Below are 19010 nucleotides of genomic sequence, written 5' to 3'. Positions count from 1 at the left end.
ACTGACTCAGTTGACACACAGGTGCTCTGCAAGACTGCCATAGCCATCGGGTCTGGTGAGTGCCGTAGGGAAGCTTATTAGCTGCAGAGGGGGCAGCACATAATATTCCCATAAGCAGGAGAGAGCACCAGGAGCCCAGGTGGAGGACTAGTCTTATACAGGGAGCCCTAAAACCAAGTTCACGCAAAAATAGCAACCCTTTAGAGGCCAGGAGTCCTGAAGAAAATGCTCATGGTGGCTAAGGCTTGCTACCAGGAGCAAATGCGCTAGCGAACAGTAAAATCAACCCAGTGGGGGCAGAACATACGCAGTCTGGTGTCCGAGGGGACCAGGCACAGAATAAAGCATGCAATCCTTTGACTTTTTTACAATCATCCCCTTGTGTAACGCCAAGTCCCCAGGGGCCATCACTATCTTTTTGAAAAACTCTCAGGTCCCTGGGATGGATCCCATTCCTGGGTGTCTGCTGACGACATCCTCTGGGGCAGAAGAAGGGTACCAGAAGTGCTAGTCACGTTGCCTGCCCTGACACCTCCACTGAATAGGCCTTGGGCTGCTCTACTTGCTACCCTGAGTGAGGCAACTGCTACAAAGGGGTACTTGGTTCATGATAAAACGACAATTACAGACATTACTTGTGAAGGAATCGCATGCTTCATAACTAAAAATCCAATTTCTCACAGCCTCGAACACACCATTGTAGATTCCCTCCTGCCTTTTTTCTGACTGCAAGATAATGCACTAAATGCAAATAATAGACCCCCACTAATGGAGTCTGCCTTGACTACTTTAATTTACTTTTTCTTTAATGTTTGAACCGAACTTGCTGACTACTTTGATTTACTTTTGCTATAATGTTCGAACCTGGAATCCCAATCTGATTAGCCCTCAGCTCCTCCTGGTTTTAGGTAAATACTGGACACCATTGAGTTAGTGGATTGGGTATACAAATGGAGTACATTTTTGACCTTGAAAGACCGGTTGTAAATGACGGACTGCAACAGGACTTGTACCATTTACCAAGTCCCCAACCCTCTGTGATTGACTTTCATTAGAAACAATAACATTCACTCTAGGCTGCTTTGGATTCTAGCGGCTACCAGCATTACCAATTTGCATCTAGTGGTGCTACTTCACAGAGTACTATGCTACTTCTTTTAAAAGTAATTACAGATGATCGATTTGGTATTTAAATATCATCCAAATATTTTACTCTTTGTCTAAGAATCGTTACTGGCACACACAGATTTCATTCTGGACAGATGTTCGTGTTATTTTTGGAAACCTTTTGAGGTTAAATGAAAATTATTAATGTATTGCTTTTTTGTCCTTGCCCTAACTTTAAGCTCCTTGGTGACAAATAAGCTGTTGTAGCCAAGTATTTGTAGTGTTTCCTATTACTGTTATTAAGCCTCTTAGCATGCCAGGTAAAGGGTGTTGTTTTCTGAGAGGGTTATCTATCATCGACACATTTGATCTGGGTCCTCCATAATTCATGTTTGACCTTCCTCTGCCCATCATATGAAGCAAGACCTGTAAGCTTTGCTGGTGTGATTGTCCCTATGCACAGCACTTAATACATATCCCACTGTAGAATATGCATGCTTTATTGATGCCCTCCATAAATGCCGTCAGTGATGATAAAACAAGCATTTGCAATACAATAGGGCTCGCATTTACGCAAGTTTGAGATATTGGCATTGTAAATGACAATGCCTTTTATTTTTGTTTTGCTTTTGAAAAACATAAGTAAAAGCCATTGTCATTTACAATGCCAATAGCTTAAACTCGCGTAAATGCGAGACCTATTGCATTGCAAATGCTTGTTTAATTCCTAAACGGACTGAAGTACATCTGTGGGTGCCGCTGTGCTCCCACATAGCCCCATTCCCAACATGACTCCTTGCATGACAAAGGATCCCACTTTCATGCAGCACGTACCTCCACACCCGAAAGCAGCCTAATCACCAATAACAAATGCTTTACACCCGGGAGAAGTCTCATTTAACGTAGCAGCCGAGACCTCACACTCGGATGGGGTGTTTGTTCTCACTTAGCACTGGATATGCCTGTATTCCTTCCCTACCACCCTCTCCCACCCCACCCCATCCGCCTCGAGGGTCTTAGGACACAATGCTGCTGGTTCCTCCACTCACAGCCTGCCTCCCACCCCCACAAAAGCTCTATTCCCAAGTTCAGCGCTCCTCGCTTTCCACGTAAGCCCTGCCTCCACCCCCAGCTGTCTTTGAATCGATGTCTAGGAATTTTAACGTACTTGATCCCACGGCATCCTGGGAAGTAGTAAAAAAACAAGTGGGCACATGTTCGTATGAACAGCACGGTTGACACAGTTGTAAGTTTCCAGGTGAGCACTGCCCAGGGGAGAGGGTGCACGCTGACTGCACCGCACTGCACAGTGGACGCCGACCATCACTCAGCTCTGGCGCTTCCTGCTCGAACACACAACTCGGTGCCCTTCATGGAAGCAATCTGACGGGGAGGTGACAGAGAACATAGCGCTGCTTCCTTCCCACCTTATCGCCGAATTAGCTCCTGCACCTACGGCTGCCAAGTCCTACTCGAACCGAAGGACGGGTGCCACCGTCTGCCCGTCAAGAGCCCGGCCTCACACACAACAGACGGAGGAGCAATCTTCACGGAGCATCTGCCCCAAGGAAATATTTTGGTGCAAAGGAGGACAACTAGAAATAAGGAGGGAGGGGGAAAACGCTCGGCAGATGTCGAAGCATGTTGTACAAGGCTCCGATAAGCTGTCGTAGCACCAGTGCCAGGCGGCGCTAAGTGATTAAGACCTCTCCAGCTCTAAGCACCATGTTTAGAGTCTGCGGGTGAGGGCCGGCGGAGGGGGGATATGGAGCCCCGCTTGGGCCTCAGATGTGCCTCCAGATGTTGGCAACTGGTCCAGGCGCTGCCGGTCGCCGTGCACGGGTGGCAGCAGTTGGCGGCCAATCTGGGCCTGCTTCCGGAGGTGCGCGGGGCGCTGGCAGCGGCTCCCGCTGGCCGCCGCTTGGGAGACGGCCAAAGCGAGCTTGGGCCTGGCAGCCCCATTTGTTTCACTCAGGTGTTCCCAGTGCCTCCCGCAACCTCTATTAGTTCAAATTTTTATTTAGATTAACCCGGGCACCCCAATTAAGCGGCGCGGGGCAGGGACGGGAAGATGCAACTTGTCCGAGCTCAGAATCCATCAGAGTTGAAGATACGAGACGGGGCGATGCGTGCCGGAACCGGGGCAGCGCAGAGATCGAGGCAGCTCACATCAATTTTCAATAAATGTGTGAGCCATCCATCTTTGAACTTTTATTAAATTTTGCCTATTGTCCCCATTTCCTTATCTCATTAGGCTATGTTGTAGTATATAGCACATCTTGTTACCATCTGCAAATCCAAACCCACGTTTCTTCACAACCAACATTCTGAACTAAGACGTATTAATAAAACGAGCATTCGCCATGACATCAAGTTTTCTCTTTTTCTCCCGTCCCACTTGGACGGCCTCGGTCTGCTTTCCTTTGGTTTGTTATCTTTATGGGGCCATGTGTTTAGCCTCATAAAGATAACAAACCTTTTACGCACGCCAGGAGGAAGTCGGGTCAGTCCGTCCAAGTGGGACGACAGAAATAGAGAAAACTGTACGTCACCAAGTGCTCTTTCCCAATGGCTGGCCGCCGTTTAGCATAAACGGTTACGCCGGCCAATGGGAAAGAAAGACGGGGCTTGAAGCCCGCTAGTGAAACATACCCTAAATCATTAAATCTCACCAGCGAGACTGCGCATGTGCGCAGTCTTACGCTAGGCTCGACCTGAATAGTGTTTGTAGCAAGGATTGTTAGAGCTTTGAGTGTTTCACTTGCGTGCTCCAGAGGGATCTTTTCCCATTATTGGGATTGATGTAACTGCTAGATGCTGTTCCTTAGTTTTGTGATAAAGCAGGTACTGCTGCTTGCCATTTTTAGGTCTCGACCTACAGCATCGCTTTAGACACTGCTTGTTTGTCGAGATTATAGTAAGCGATCCGAAAAGTCTACCTAGCTGCGGATCGCGTATAGTTCATGTGAGCCAGGCGCGTGCACATCAAACACCTTCGGCCTCGGCATCAGACTTCAAAAGGAATGCGCTCCCCCACCCCCCATCAGACTTCAAAGGAATGCGTTCCTCCGCCCCAATTCTTACCTTTTATCCTTCCCACTTTCCCAGTTAATTGCTCCCCTTCTTCTCCCTCCGCCTTGCACCCCCCCTCTCCTTGTTTCACTGACTCAGGCCTCATGTTCATTGTTCCACTTCTGTTCACCAGCGCCAGAGGCGCTGTTTTAGCCGCTCCTCTACGCGGGCCCTGCAAGACTCTTCTCCCTCACAACCTCCCTTCCCTCACATGCTCCTTTCGTGGCCTTTCTACAGCTCTCCACCCTGTTCCTCCTTAAGGATTCCCCACGTTGCCTCTGCCTGAGGCTCACGGCTCCCTCCATTAAATGTCCACCGTTGTTTTTTCTCCCCAGCCCTGCCTTTGAGGCTCCCCTCTCGCTTCTCTGAAGCCCACACCTCCCATTATGAAATATGCCTCTGCGCTCATGTCTAACCCTCCTCTGCCGTTTCTCTTTGCCAGACCTCGCCCCACTCTTTGTGAAGACGGCTTCATATTGTTATATCTGAGCCCCCATCCCTAAATTCTTTGAGACATGCCTTACCCCAGCCACATTCATTATCTTGTCCCATGCGCCATTATTCTTAACCTCTTTCCTGATTTTCCAAACACCCTATTCCTTTTTGGGAATCGCTGCCCCATCTCTCTCTGGTATTCACGACCTCCATCACTTCCCGTCTCCTCGGCATCTCAGCTGCCTGCTACTCTTATTGCCTCTCTATTTCTATGAGGCGAGCCTTTCCCTCTCTTCTCATTTTCTCTCCCTCTTTGAGGCTTCCATTGCTTCTAAAAGAAGCGTGTTTTCGGCCTCCTGAACCCCTACTCTCAAACTCCCTTTTTAAAGCTTACTTATCCCTTCCTTGACTGCTCAACATGGTCTTTATTAAAGGTTCTATTTCCCGTCCCTTCCCTCTGCTCGTTTTCCTTTCCAAGACTCTCCTTTCTGAAGCTAACCGCTTTCTCTATCCCTCAGCTTCCTCTCCGAATTCCACCTTTTCACCCTACTTTGTAAACCTCTGCCCCCTCCCTTCCCACCAATGGCTTCTATGTCCTTCCCCGCTCTGTATCTTGAGCTGACATTTCCCTTTGTTAAAGGAGCCATATCCTTTCCCTCCCTCGTCTCTTGATTTCTTAGGGTCTGCATTCACTCTACTGATTCCCCAGCTCCCCTTATAAAGCCCACACTACTTCATCTGTTGTGGCGGACTGCTTCCTCTGCGACCCCCCCCCACCCCATAGTGCTTCCTCAGTTACGCTGTCTTTTACCTCCCCACCCCAAAATGCCCAGCTCCTTCGTCTTTTTTTGTTTGTAGGTCTCGCTGACTCACCCTCTCACCCACCCTCACACACCCTCTCATCCTCACACACCTTTTCCCACTCACACACCCTCTCACCCTCACACACCCGCTCACCCACCCTCACGCTCACACCCCCTCACACACCCCCTCACCCTCACACCCCCTCACCCCCCTCACCCTCACACCCCGCTCCCTCACCCTCACACCCTCACCCCATCATGCTCACCCCTCTCAACCTCACACCCCCTCACCATCACACCCTCTCACCCTCACCACCCCACACCCTCCCCCTCACCCTCACACCCCCTCACCCTCACACCCCCTCACCCTCACAACCCCTCACCCTCACACACCCTCTCACCCTCACACACCCTCTCGCCTTCACACACCCTCTCACCCTCACACACCCTCTCACCCTCACACACCCTCTCACCCTCACACACCCTCACCCACACCCCCTCACCCTCACACCCACCCTCTCACACTCACACCCCCTCACCCTCACACCCTCACCCCATCATGCTCACCCCTCTCAACCTCACACCCCCTCACCATCACACCCTCTCACCCTCACCACCCCACACCCTCCCCCTCACCCTCACACCCCCTCACCCTCACACCCCCTCACCCTCACAACCCCTCACCCTCACACCTTCACCCTCACACCCCCTCACAACCCCACACCCTCCCCCTCACAACCCCACACCCTCCCCCTCACAACCCTCACCCTCATACCCCCTCATCCTCACACCTCCACACCCTCACACCCCTTCACCCTCACACACCGCCTCACCCGCACACCCCTCACCCTCACACCCCCTCAACCTCACACCCCCTCAACCTCACGCCACCTCACCCTCACACCCCCTCTCCCTCACGCCACCTCACCCTCACACCCCCTCACCCAACCCTCACCCTCACACACCCCTCACCCTCACACCCCTCACCCTCACACACCCTCACTCACCCTCACACACCCTCACCAGCATAGCATAACAAAACATAGCATAGCATAACAAAACACAGCATAGCATAGCATAACAAAAAAGCATAGGATAGCAAAACAGCATAGCATACCAAAACAAAGAATAGGATAGCAAAACAAAACATAGCATAACAAAACATAGCATAGCAAAACACAACATAGCATAACATAACAAAACACAACACAACATAGCGTAGCATAACATAACAAAGCTTAGCAAAACAAAACATAGCATAGTATAACAAAACATAGCATAGCATAACAAAACATAGCAGAACAAAACATAGCAGAACAAAACATAGCAGAACAAAACATAGCAGAACAAAACATAGCATAACATAACAAAGCATAGCATAGCATAACAAAACATAGCAGAACAAAACATAGCATAACAAAACATAGCAGAACATGACAAAGCATAGAATAACAAAAGATAGCAAAACACAACAAAAAATAGCATACACAACAAAACATAGCATAGAAAAGCATAGCAAAACATAGCATAGTATAACAAAACATAGCATAACACAACACAACATAGCATAACAAAACAAAGCTTAGCATAGCATACCAAAACATAGCAAAACAAAGAATAGCATAATAAAACACAACAAAACATAGTTTAGCTTAACAAAACATAGCATAGCATAACAAAGCATAGCATAGCCAAACACCACAAAACATAGCATAGCACAACAAAACACAACACATAGCACAACAAAACATAGCATAGCTTAACAAAACACAACAAAACATATCATAGCCAAACAAAACATATAATAGCATAGCAAAACATAGCATACCAAACACAATAAAACGTAGCATAGCATAACAAAACATAGCATAGCAAAACAAAGCATAGCATAACAAAGCATAGCATAATAAAACACAACAAAACATAGCATAGCATAACATAGCATAGCAAAAGATAGCATAGCATAACAAAACATAGCATAGCATAACAAAACACAGCATAGCGTAGCATAACAAATTAAAGCATAGGATAGCAAAACATAGCAGAGCATAACAAAACATAGGATAGCAAAACAAAACATAGCATAGCATACAGCATCATTCAGCACCTCCACAGCATCACTCAGAGGCACCACAACATCACTATGCACTACCACAGCATCACTGAACGCCACAGCATCACTCATTCGCCATCAAAACACCACTCAGCACCACCACAGCATCAATCTGTGCAACCATTCAACAACACCTGGTTCAAATATGTTCTCTCAATGTTTCAAGCTTTATTACAAATGTAACAAAAAGATGTTAATATTTCACTTCTGTTCTTGGATTTTCGTCACAATAAAATACACTGAACATAATCTTCACAAAAGTTATTTACAAAAGTTTAAGCTATTGCCTTTATAAATTACAATAGCTTTTATTTAAGTATTAATTATTTAAAAAAATTAAAAGCCATTGTTATTTGTAATATCAATACATGTAAGTCACGTAAATACAACACATATTGCATTACAAATGCTATAGGTGTCACATTTGCGAAAGTTATAACTATTAGCATTGTAAATGACAAAGCTATTAATTTCGCTATTTTCAAAAACAAAACATAAATAAAAAATGTGTCATTTGCAACACCAATAGCTCAAACTTTCCTAATGTGAGACCTATTGCATTGCAAATGCTTGTTTGCTGTTTGTTTTGTAATGCAAGTTATGTCCTATGCCTAGGTTCTGTGTTTCTGGAAACCTTTTGTCTGGTATTTAGAGCAAAGGTTTCAGTTTGTCCTTTTAAAAGTAAGAGGGGACTTGCAATTCCAATGTTGCGTATCGATCTGTATGTATGTATGTATGTGAAATGCAGCTTTCAGGTATTCCATAGATACTATTGGGGGTTTGTATGTTTTAGGATCTGTTTTCTCCATTTCAGTTTTGAAAGTTGTGTTCTTTTATTTTCTAGTTCGACCACTGAACAGAGAGATTACATTGAGCCAGGCATACCAGAATATGTGTGCTGGAATGTACAAGGTAATCAATGCAAAATGCTTGATATACTTCCGAATAATACATTAACTTGTATGTGTGTCTTATTAGAACCGTCATTCCACAGTGAAGCAACCCAAAAGAATCATGTGGGTAGACACAGTTCCAGCATCAATGTTACAAAGCCATTCTACGTTTGTGTTTGTTTACAGGTTTTACAGGTTGTTAATCATGGTATTTGCTATCCCCAAACTGTTTACACTATATATTATGTGTACTGTATGCCAGTGAATGCAGGAATGGTTGTAAACTCAGTCATCATAGTTTAAGCATGAAAAAGAAAATCCTCAAGATTTTCTCAAATTCTGAAGAAAATGTTCAAAACTGGCTTTCCCAAGTCATGAGTTGGACGAATAGTAATCATTTAAAATGTAATACTGTCAAAACGAAAATTCTTCATTTTGGTTACAACTAGTACTCTGCTTTGGCTTGGTGGCCCGGTGATGATTCATAGCCTCTGCCTTCCACAGAGTTAGTGAAGAACTTTGGAGTGAAAATTGATAGTGATCTTTCTTTCTATTACCAGGTCAGCACAGTCTCAGCAACATGTATCTCGTTGATGAAATCTTTGAAGAAATTCTTTGAGTTCCTTCCTTTCATGGCAGAAAAAACTGTAGTCCATGTCCTGATAACATCGTGGCTCGACTATTGTAATAGTCTTCACCTGGGTATACCTAAATACTTGATCAAAAAGTTGCAGGCCTTATAAAACAGTGCAATCAGACGGGCCCTTAAATTGCTTTGGCAATGTTCTGTCTAAAAGGACTAAGGGAACTCTACAGGCTGCCCGTAGAGAAACGGATTTTGTTCAATACTTTGATTGTAGTCTACAGGGCGTTTTATAAGAATGGCTCTAAATTTCTCTCCAAAAGGTTTATGCCTTATTGGCCCACAGAACTTTAGGGGGGGCTGATAACACATTGATGCAAATTTAGGCATCACACCATAGGTAGACGATCCTTTTCTGTATTGGGGGCAAAGGCCTGGAACAAGCTCCTTTTTTCATTAAGTCAAGGCGAAAATAATGCCATGTTTAGAAAATCCCTTAACTTCTCTTTTCTCAACGCTTAATTAGGCTGCCATTTATTGGAATGTGTGAAGTGACTTTTACAGAGCTCTAGGGTTTCAGCGCAGAGATGCCCCGTTTCTTGGTTGATTAATTTAGGAGGCTGGCTAAGTATATGGTGCACACTTATTTAGGTGAAGCACCTTGCACTAATCCAGACAACACTTATGGTGATTGTAGTGGTCTTAGACAACCATAGAAAGCTCTCCAAGTGGTAGCTGTGGGGAGCAGGATTCAGGCTTATCCAGAAGGACTGTTAAGCAGCTTGTTTTACCAGAGCTAATCATATAGTGTAAGTTAAACGAAAAAGAACCACACAGTGTATATATAAAAATAGGTCTATTTATTAAACAATACTCACTAACACATTGGTATATCTCCAACCCAGAGATATAAACACAAATACACAACAATACTTCAATTCTAACCGCTTTGACGCAGCGCAAATTCCCCCGCTGTGCGGGCGAATTCCACGCGTGTGCGGAACAGACGGCCCCGGGCTGTCCTCTGCACACGCCTACCGTGACGTCGGACGGCCTGGGGCCGTCCGACGCATGGAAGAGGGTAAACAGGTCCACAGAATACAGTGGTCTCCAGGAGGAGACCAAACCATATACTAAACAAGCATTTGCAATGCAATAGGTCTCGCATTATTTAAGTTTGAGCTATTAGTACTGTAAATGGCAATGTTTTTATTTATGCGCTATTTTAATTTTCTTTGCATAAAAAGGTACATATAAAATATGTGTTGTAGAAAAGTCATTTATGCAGTATTTAAATTTTCTTTGCATAAAAAAGTACATATACAATATTTCTTGTAGAAAAGTTAAACATTTTAATGATGTGTCCAAATAATTTTTATATGTACATTCGATTTGCAAACGGATGGGGTGGGGGGGTCTGAAAACTGAAAGAGGGACTCGGGCAGTTTATCTGCATAAAGCCCTGCATGTCTAAGGCCACGTCCCCTTTCCACATGGTGAATTCTCTTTTCAAGAGGGCAGGTCTTCCTCTGAGGTAACAGGGCAGCATCATGTGAAGTGCAGCAAGATGGGGTTGTAAAGCTTCCATTAGTTGGCACTTGGTACTTGCTTTGTTTTCTCCGACATGGATGCAGTACACGGGCGTGATTTCATTAAAAATAAGGCTGAGTGAATAGAGCAGCGCTTTCCACGTTATAACCATGTAGTTAATGAGGTCTGGCAAGCACTGCATCTCTATGCACTTTTCGTTTGCACAAGTTCAGAGCTCGCGCCGCCGTCCTGCGACCAGGAAGTCAGGCAGGCCGGGCGGGACAACCGGAAACAGGAAGTAGGAGGGCGGGAGCCTACCCCGCCTCCCACGGAAGAGCCGCAGCTGTTTGGAGCACCGGAGCAAGCAGGAGCCTACCCTGCGCCCCGGTGCCGAAGGAGGGAGGAAGAGTCCTGCTGCCGGGCCCTGCAGATGCCGATGAGAGGAGCCGCCGCCGCCGCACCAAGGAAGCCGGTGAGTGTGGCTTCGCGTTGTTGATGATCTGCGAGGGCGGGGGGCATGTGTGTGTGCGCGTGCGGCGGTAGCGGGCTGTGTGTGAGCGTGCGTGTATGTGTCTTGGAGTCTGTGTGTGTGACTGTGGGGGGGAGAGGGGTTGTGTGTGAGCGAGTGTCTGTCTGTTTGTGTATATGCGCGCCTGAGCTGCGAGGGCGGGGGCATGTGTGTGTGCGCGTGCATCGGTGGGGGGCTGTGATGTGTGTGAGCGTGCGTGCGTGTGTGTATGTGTCTTGGAGTCTGTGTGTGTGACTGTGGGGGGGAGAGGGTGTGTGTGTGAGCGAGTGTCTGTCTGCTGTTTGTGTATATGCGCGCGCATGTGCACGGCGCGGGACGGAACGTGCACGTTCGCGCACCCAAATCTGCCTTCAAAAGCTCGTGACAGTTTCTTGTCCTCATTCCCCCGTGTCCGATAACTATAAGTCTCCGACCCTGGACGCATCCTTCGGATGCGAATTCCAGGGCGAGACCTAAAAAGGGTAAAACGCTGTAGCAGATACACTCACAAGCAATAGACGTCCCAGCAGACAAGAACGGTATTTGTAAGCCTGCAGTGCCCTGGTCAACTTTCAATGACCTACAATTTCTATGTGTAGAGTAGAAAATGTGCTGCAGTTGTAACTTGTAATCACAATTCATCAATCTCATTACACATGTTCAGAGATGCTGTAATTGCTGTAGTTTCCCCATCATATCTAGATGCTGTCTCGTTAAAAAAGACGGGCCTTGGAAAGCTGTGATAGTGAGAATGTGAAGATATACGTAATATAAAAATAAATGGTGTAATGCTGCAGTAACAAAATGCCTGGGTGTTTTTGCGGGTAATATAATGAAAGGACAAATCCTGCTCCAATTCAGTGAATTCCCAGCAGAGATGAAAATGCAGATGAAAGACTGAAGCATCACTGACAACCTCAAGATGGCCCCAGAATGATATTCATAATAAAGGTTGCTGTAGTTACACTGACAAGCAGTAGATATATGTAGCCACATTAAGTGCAGTTCTAATACGACAGCAGGAGCGCTAACATGTAAATGCCCTGCAGAAATGATGTGGCTAATAATGGTTGCTGCACTTTTTACTCACTGGAAATATACACCATTAGGCACATTAAATGCAGCTGGAAGGATTTAGGGCTGCTGCAGAGATGTTTCCACAGAGGTTATCCACAGATAAAAGGCTGCATTGCTTTCAGCAGCAGATGTATTTGAAAAAAATACAAATATTTGCTGCTTTTGGGATGTCGTGGTTGATGCCAGTGGGGTCATAAATGATGTCACCCCTGGTGTCATTAAATATGTCATTTGTGATGTTGTCTGTGGTATGTGCAAGTTCACAAGCGGTGCATTGAGGGAATGCCCATGGTTTAGGTTATGGAACATAACCCTCCCATCCCTTCAACTGAAGTTCAGGGACTTGTCATGTTCTTATAATGCTGGTTAGCTGCTGATCCTAGTAGACAAGCACATTGTCTGCCAATAAACATGTTTTTTTCTGTGGATTCTTTGGGTGAAATCATAATCAACAAAAAACAAAAAATCTGGAATTAACCTGACTTCTATAATGTGGGGCCTCTACCGACCCTATAACTTCTGGAGTTTCTATTCCCGTTATCCAAGGCATCTATAAGAATTCGGTGCCACTAAATGTAACATGTGTTTACTGCAGGTCGGTATGTGAACAGGGGGAGCCAGATCAGTAGCCAGGCACAGCTTCACGAACACGTTCATGAACTCTGAACCGTAAATGTGACATTTTGATGAAGGAGACGTGCGTTCTTCTACCTCTCTAGCCTGTGACTCGGTGTCCGTGGGGATGGGATGTGCTCACATTACCCCCAAAAGGACTGGCCAGAGAAAGTCATTCTGAGACGGAAATAGCACAAATTTATGAGTGATCAGAAATTGTTTTTGTTCTTGACTAAACAGCTTAACCAACAAAGTCGCTATAATCACGGGGTGATTAAACCATCTGGACGCTGCAAATCTGTAAATCTATAACTGAGCATCATCCCGTCCTCCTTACAACAACCACAGAAGAGCAAAGAAGAGAGGTCAGGTCACGCCAGGATCTGCAGTCTGACATGATTTCTTTTTTTGTATTCTATAGTGAATTGGTGTCCTTTTTAACTATATCCCTTGATTTTATGTAGAAAACTTAGATCCTTTATTCTTGACCTCTTCAAAAGATTGATTCATTCTGAACGGGTGATAGGTCTCTCTGCCTTATTCAGATGTCAAAGGTCCCTGAGCTTGAAGCTGTGTTAAAAATAATAGATCTGTACAGAAAAATCGCAGAAGAATCTCAGATTCATTTAAAAACAAGCAAACTCACCGCCGCAGCCCGGCTTCAACAGGAAGCCAGGCAACCTTTGTTGGGACGGGGGCGGGGCCGGACACGCGACCGGAGCTTCCCAGGAGGCAGGCTGCAGTGGCTGGCGCATGGCTCCGGTGCAGAGAGAGGAGAGCCCTGCGTGCAGCCGGCGTCCGCCCGGGAAGCCAAGGAGCGGAGTGCCGGTGTCCCTGTGCCCGTTGACGTCGGAGTGAGCAGCCCGGAGTCCTGCGGAGTAGAAGTCCCGGTGAGTGGGGCTCCGTGCTTGCGTGTCTGTGTGTATGCAGGGGGGAGGGGAGGGGGGGTGGGTGCGGCAGCGTGTGTGTGTGTGTGCGCGCACCTGTGTGTGTGTGCGTGCATGCAGAGGGGTGGGGGCTGGCTGTGTGTGAGCAGGGGCTGTGAGTTGATCTGCGCAAGCGCGGCTCAGACGCGCGCTCCCGCGGTCAAAACTGAGACTGCAAAAGCGAGCGTCTGAGTCGTGTCCACTTTCCTAAATACGGGCCACATTAGGTCTGCAGGACACTCTCAATGCTCACGCATTGAGAGTACGTCTGCTCGACCTACAAAGTGGAATAGGAACTGCGACCAAAGTCGGGACTTGGGCCAGAAGACTTAGAGGAGCTGAGCACACAAGCAACCACCCTACCCTACCCAAGAACCCTACGGAGGCTGTGTGTAGAGGGGAGACATAGCCACGTACTCAATAAAATTAAACGGGAAAGTCGCAGATTCAGTTTTAAAGAAGGACCCTTCCCAGTGGAAGAAAGAAGATTGGAGTCAATCCACCTGTGGTTCTCTTCCAGGGGATCCTCATCAATAGTCATAAGCATTAGAATATTCCCGCCTATGCGCGGGACCTCGGAAACACTATATTATATGTGCCCCACATATATATATATATATATAAATAAACATATATATATATATAAAAACATGCAATAGCAGCCAAATAACATCAGAGCTGAAATATGCTGTGAAGAATTTCCACCATACATGTAATAACCATTAGAAACATGAGAAACAACACCAAAGTAGTGAAGTAGTGTGGCTCACTGGTTAGAGGCGGCAGACCCGAGAGCAGAGGACGGCCCGGGACCAGGGTTCGATTCCCGGCGCGGCAGGTTTCTGGACCAGGGTTAGCGGACTCGATAATTCTCTCGCCTCGGTGCCCACTCTGATCAGCGATCACACTCGGCAACTCTGGGCATTAGCTTGCCTCATCTTCACTAACGGCCCCACCAGACCGCCGGGGATGCCTGGTCTCACCCTGGAGATACCCATTAAGGGACCATCTCTCAGGGAAGCCAGGAAGGGTTTCGCAGCGGTCGAAGCGCCTTGGGACCCTACGGGTAAGTAGTGCGCTATATAAATGCCAATACACACATACACATTAAAAAGTTTAAAGATTGTTTAGAAACTATTGTAATGCTCAGAAAGCAGTAGAAATTCTCATAACTCACTGGAAGCATAGGAAGCTCCCAGGCTGCATTGCAAACATACAGTCTAAAAAGACTGAAAAGCTAACCTGTAGCTGCATAGCAATAAACTGACACCGTGCCATTAAGGCACCCCTGACCCCCTGTATCCCATCATGCCCCAGGGGTGACAGTTAGGTCAGTTGTTCTTTCCGGCTCCTTCAGGAAGGATCCTGGTTACACAGCTCCACTAATTTCTGTTTTCTGACAGAAAATTACTCACTTTGAACAACTTTTTTCACTTACTTTGACATTTTTCATCTTGTCAAGTAAGGAACTGCCTTTCTTAAGTCAGTTTACTGGGCATTTTCAGTGGAAAATGCCTTCACTTTTTGATAAGTGTCCTTCTTGTGGTAACAAGAAAGCAAAATCAGACAACCACGATATTTGTATCCTGTGTCTGCCTGAAGAACATGATCCAGGCACCTGTCCTCACTGCGAGCACCTGTCAGGAAGAACTCTCAAAGACAGGGAGAGAATTCGCATCTATGGCCTGGCTCATAGGTCATCCAGAGGAAGGTCTCCGGGGAAGAAGGGCTCCAAGAAGACTAAAACATCTTCAAAACACAGGTCTTCCATCCCTTCAGCCTCAGCGTCAGGCTTGGCGCTGAGGAAAGAACCACCGGTGGATCGTTTGGCATCAAAAAGGCCGTAGACGGCGGGCTCGCCGTCAAAAAGAACAACAGGTACGTCGACGACGTCGAAGGATCCAATTTAGTCGTTGAGATCCCCTCCGCCGTCGTCAACCGGGCGACGATCGGCGCCGAGAGATGTGACTCCGCCGCCGTCAACCGGGCGACGATCAGCGTTGAGATCAAAGGCCCCTCCGCCGTCGTCAACCAGGCGACGATCGGCGTCGAGGGAGGTCACTCCTCCGCCGTCGTCCTCCAGGCGACGACCGGCGTCGAGAATTGTGACCCCTCTGCCGTCGTCCAAGAAGCGACGTTCGGCGTCGAGGACCAAGACCCCTCCGCCGTCGACAGTAACTCGTCGATCGGCGTTGAGGACGCAGTCTCCGTCAGTGTCTCGTCGACACTCGGCGTCGAGGGTGTCCAATACCGCTCCGCCGTCGTCGCACAGGCACTCGACGTCGAGACAGAAGACTCCGTCGACGGCTGGTCATCGCCGTTCGACGTCGAGACAGAGAACTCCGTTGACGGCAGATCATCGCTGTTCGACGTCGATGCAGAGAGCTCCGTCGACGACTGGACATCGTCGTTCGCGTCAAGAGAGAAGCCTCCGTCGACGACTGGACATCGTCGTTCGACGTCGAGAGAGAGGGCTCCGTCGACGGCCGGGCATCGCCTCGACGTAGAGGCAGAGAGCTCCGTCGACGGCTGGTCATCGCCGCTCGACGCCGAGAGACCATAGATCCTCACATAGAACGCCGTCGAGGCATTCGAAGTCGAGATTGTTTGACCCGCCGACTCCGACGTCGAGGCATTCAGAAAGAAACTCGGTGATCATGGTAACGGAGTCAGCTTCCCGTCATTCCACTTCACGTCCTCTGGCTCCTCAACTGCATCTTCAAAGTCCAGAAGTCCTGTGCGCAGATCTCCTCCTGACCGTCGGCCAGATCCTTCGGCTGAGCAAGTCAGACTGTCACCTAGATGGTACAAGTCTTTGGACCATTGGCGAGATTCTGGGGCTGCCAAACGTATGCAAGAATATGCCAGCCCACAACACAGGTCTCCTCTTCAGAATCTGGTAGAGAAGATGGACAAGCGTAGTCCTCCCAGGCGCAAATCACCTGTGAGAACACCAACCAGATCTCCCAGAAGATCCCGATCTCCCAGAAGAAGACCTCGTTCAGAAGATCGGGTCAGATCTCGCTCTCCTAGACTGGAGGAGCGTTCAAAAAGATCGCGGGAGAGGAGGCACAGTGCTCACCGTAGACGTCGTCGAACTCCGTCTACTTCATCTACCTCTTCTACCAGGTCTTCCAAGAGGGACTACTCCCCTACGTTGACGGACAGTCCTACGTCCAGATCCTCCCCAGTGGATGACATTGGCACGTATCTGGATGTCCTGCAAAGAGGAGCACTGCAACTGAACATTGAAATGTCTGTCCCTCAGGTTACAACGACAGTCATTTTTGAGACTTTACACAAAAAAGCTATCTCCCGTCCACTGCTGCCTTTAGTCCCGGGGATTATGGATCCTGTCAAAGAGGTTTTCCTAACTCCAGCGGCTATCAGAGCGGTGCCAGCCCGCATTTAGAAAAAATACAAACCGGCCTCTTCTGACCCGGTTTTTGTAAAATCTGACCCTTCAGCAGACTCTGTAATTGTGGCAGCGGCGAGGAAGACGCACGCAGTTGCCGGTTCCTCTTCAGTCCCACCAGACAAGGACAGCAAATCTCGAGACTCCTGGGGTCGCAAGGTTTCCAATTCAGCTGCATCCACTCTTAAGGTTTCTAGTGCGGCTGCGCTTCTGGGTCGATACGACAGAGCCTTATGTGACTCCATGGAAAGGTTCAAATCCAAACTGCCAAAGGAAGACCAGCAGGATTTTGAAGAGACTGTGACAGAAGGATGTCTGGTGGCGAATCAGATGATAAGCACGGCTGCGGGTGGTGCAGTACTTGCGGCGCATTCCTATTCACATTGGGTTTGTGCCAGGAGGTCGGCCTGGTTGCGCCTTACAAGTCTGAAGCCGGATACTCAGCATCGCATCCTTAATCTCCCCTTTTCGTGTTCCGCTCTCTTTGGGGAACATGCTGATGAAGAAATGACCCGAATGAAGACGGAACTAGATACAGTGAAAGCGGTGGGTTTGGAAAAGAAAAAAGAATTCAAACGCCGCTTCAAGACCAACAGGGGGAGAGGGGCTCAACAGAGGGTTCAAACCCCTCAGTGGTCCCAAAGTAAGAACCAGGGTGAATCCCAGTTTCGAGGCAAAGCCAACAGAGGTAGAGGAGGTCACCAACAATCCTCTAACACCACAAGAGGAGGAAAGGCCTGAGCAGTGGCTTCCTCTGGCTCCGTTACCCACTCCAGTGGGAGGAAGTGCTTCACAACACCTGGCAGAGTGGGTCAGCATCACAAACGATCAGTGGGTGCTGAATATACTGCGCAATGGATACAGGCTACGTTTCCCTGCGCCTCCGAAGAGCATTCCTCCAAAGAGCTCTTGCCCTCACCAGCTAAGCTTGCTCCGAAGAGAGGTGAAAGTCCTACTGCAAAAAAGAGCGATAGAGGAAGTTCCTCCCGCTCAAAGAGGAAAGGGAGTTTACTCCAGATACTTTCTTGTCCTCAAAAAAGATCAGGAGGACAAGTTCAGACCAATACTCGATCTGCGACTATTAAACAAAGTCATCGTCCGAGAAAAGTTCTGCATGTTAGCGCTTCACCAAATATGCCCACATCTTCAAGCCGGAGATTGGATGTGTTCGGTGGATCTGCAAGATGCGTACTTTCACATCCCAATTGCTCAACAACATCGCAGGTACTTGAGGTTTGTCGTAGAGAACAAACACTACCAGTACAAGGTGCTACCCTTCAGTCTCAAGTCCGCACCACGAGTCTTCACCAAATGCATGGCAGTGGTGGCGGTTTTTCTTCACAAAAAGGGACTCTTCATCTACCCATACCTGGACGACTGGCTCCTAAAAGGCCCATCTCCGGTACAGGTAACGCACGATCTACAACTGTGCCTGCACCAGTTGCACAGGCTCGGCCTCCATGTGAACCTGGAGAAGTCAGTCCAGCGGCCTACACAGTCCATCCACTACCTAGGCTCCGTTCTGGGCACAAGATTGGGAAAAGCGTTTCCTTCGGAGGAGAGACTTTTTTCCAGGAGTCAGAAATGTGGGATTCTGCTAAAGTCTCGGCTTCCAACAGCCCGACAAGTAGCATCCCTGCTGGGTTCCATGACGTCCTGCATTTTTCTCATCCCAAACGCCAGGCTGAGAATATGTCCTCTACAGCAGGCGCTAGAGGACCAGTGGGACCAAGCGACAGGTCGTTGGGAAGATCGTATCACTCTTTCCCATGCGACGAAAGATGCCATCAAATGGTGGACTCGGAGAAAGAATGTACTGGTGGGGGTACCGTTTCACCAACCTCTTCCATCCCAGTCTATAGTGACGGATGCCTCTCTGCAAGGCTGGGGAGCGCACATGGGTCCGCTTCAAATTCAAGGCCAGTGGTCTGCG

At 47.9% G+C, this 19010-nt stretch overlaps 1 protein-coding gene across 3 annotated transcripts in view; it reads left to right on the top strand.

The window, feature by feature from the left end:
* The window catches only part of NAA35 (N-alpha-acetyltransferase 35, NatC auxiliary subunit), a 485576-nt gene that overhangs the window by 341816 nt on the left and 124750 nt on the right, over positions 1–19010 (top strand). For all 3 annotated transcript variants that reach the window (XM_086961291.1, XM_086961289.1, XM_086961290.1), the window contains one exon: positions 8375–8442. In XM_086961291.1, the coding sequence (XP_086817417.1) occupies positions 8375–8442 (68 nt within the window). The remainder of the gene's footprint in view (positions 1–8374; positions 8443–19010) is intronic.

The sequence above is a fragment of the Lissotriton vulgaris genome, chromosome 3_1 (genome assembly GCF_964263255.1).
Source record: "Lissotriton vulgaris chromosome 3_1, aLisVul1.2, whole genome shotgun sequence".
Classification (NCBI taxonomy): Eukaryota; Metazoa; Chordata; class Amphibia; order Caudata; family Salamandridae; genus Lissotriton; species Lissotriton vulgaris.
Note: the sequence above shows the minus strand (reverse complement) of the source record. Positions and strands in the feature narration are given on the sequence as shown.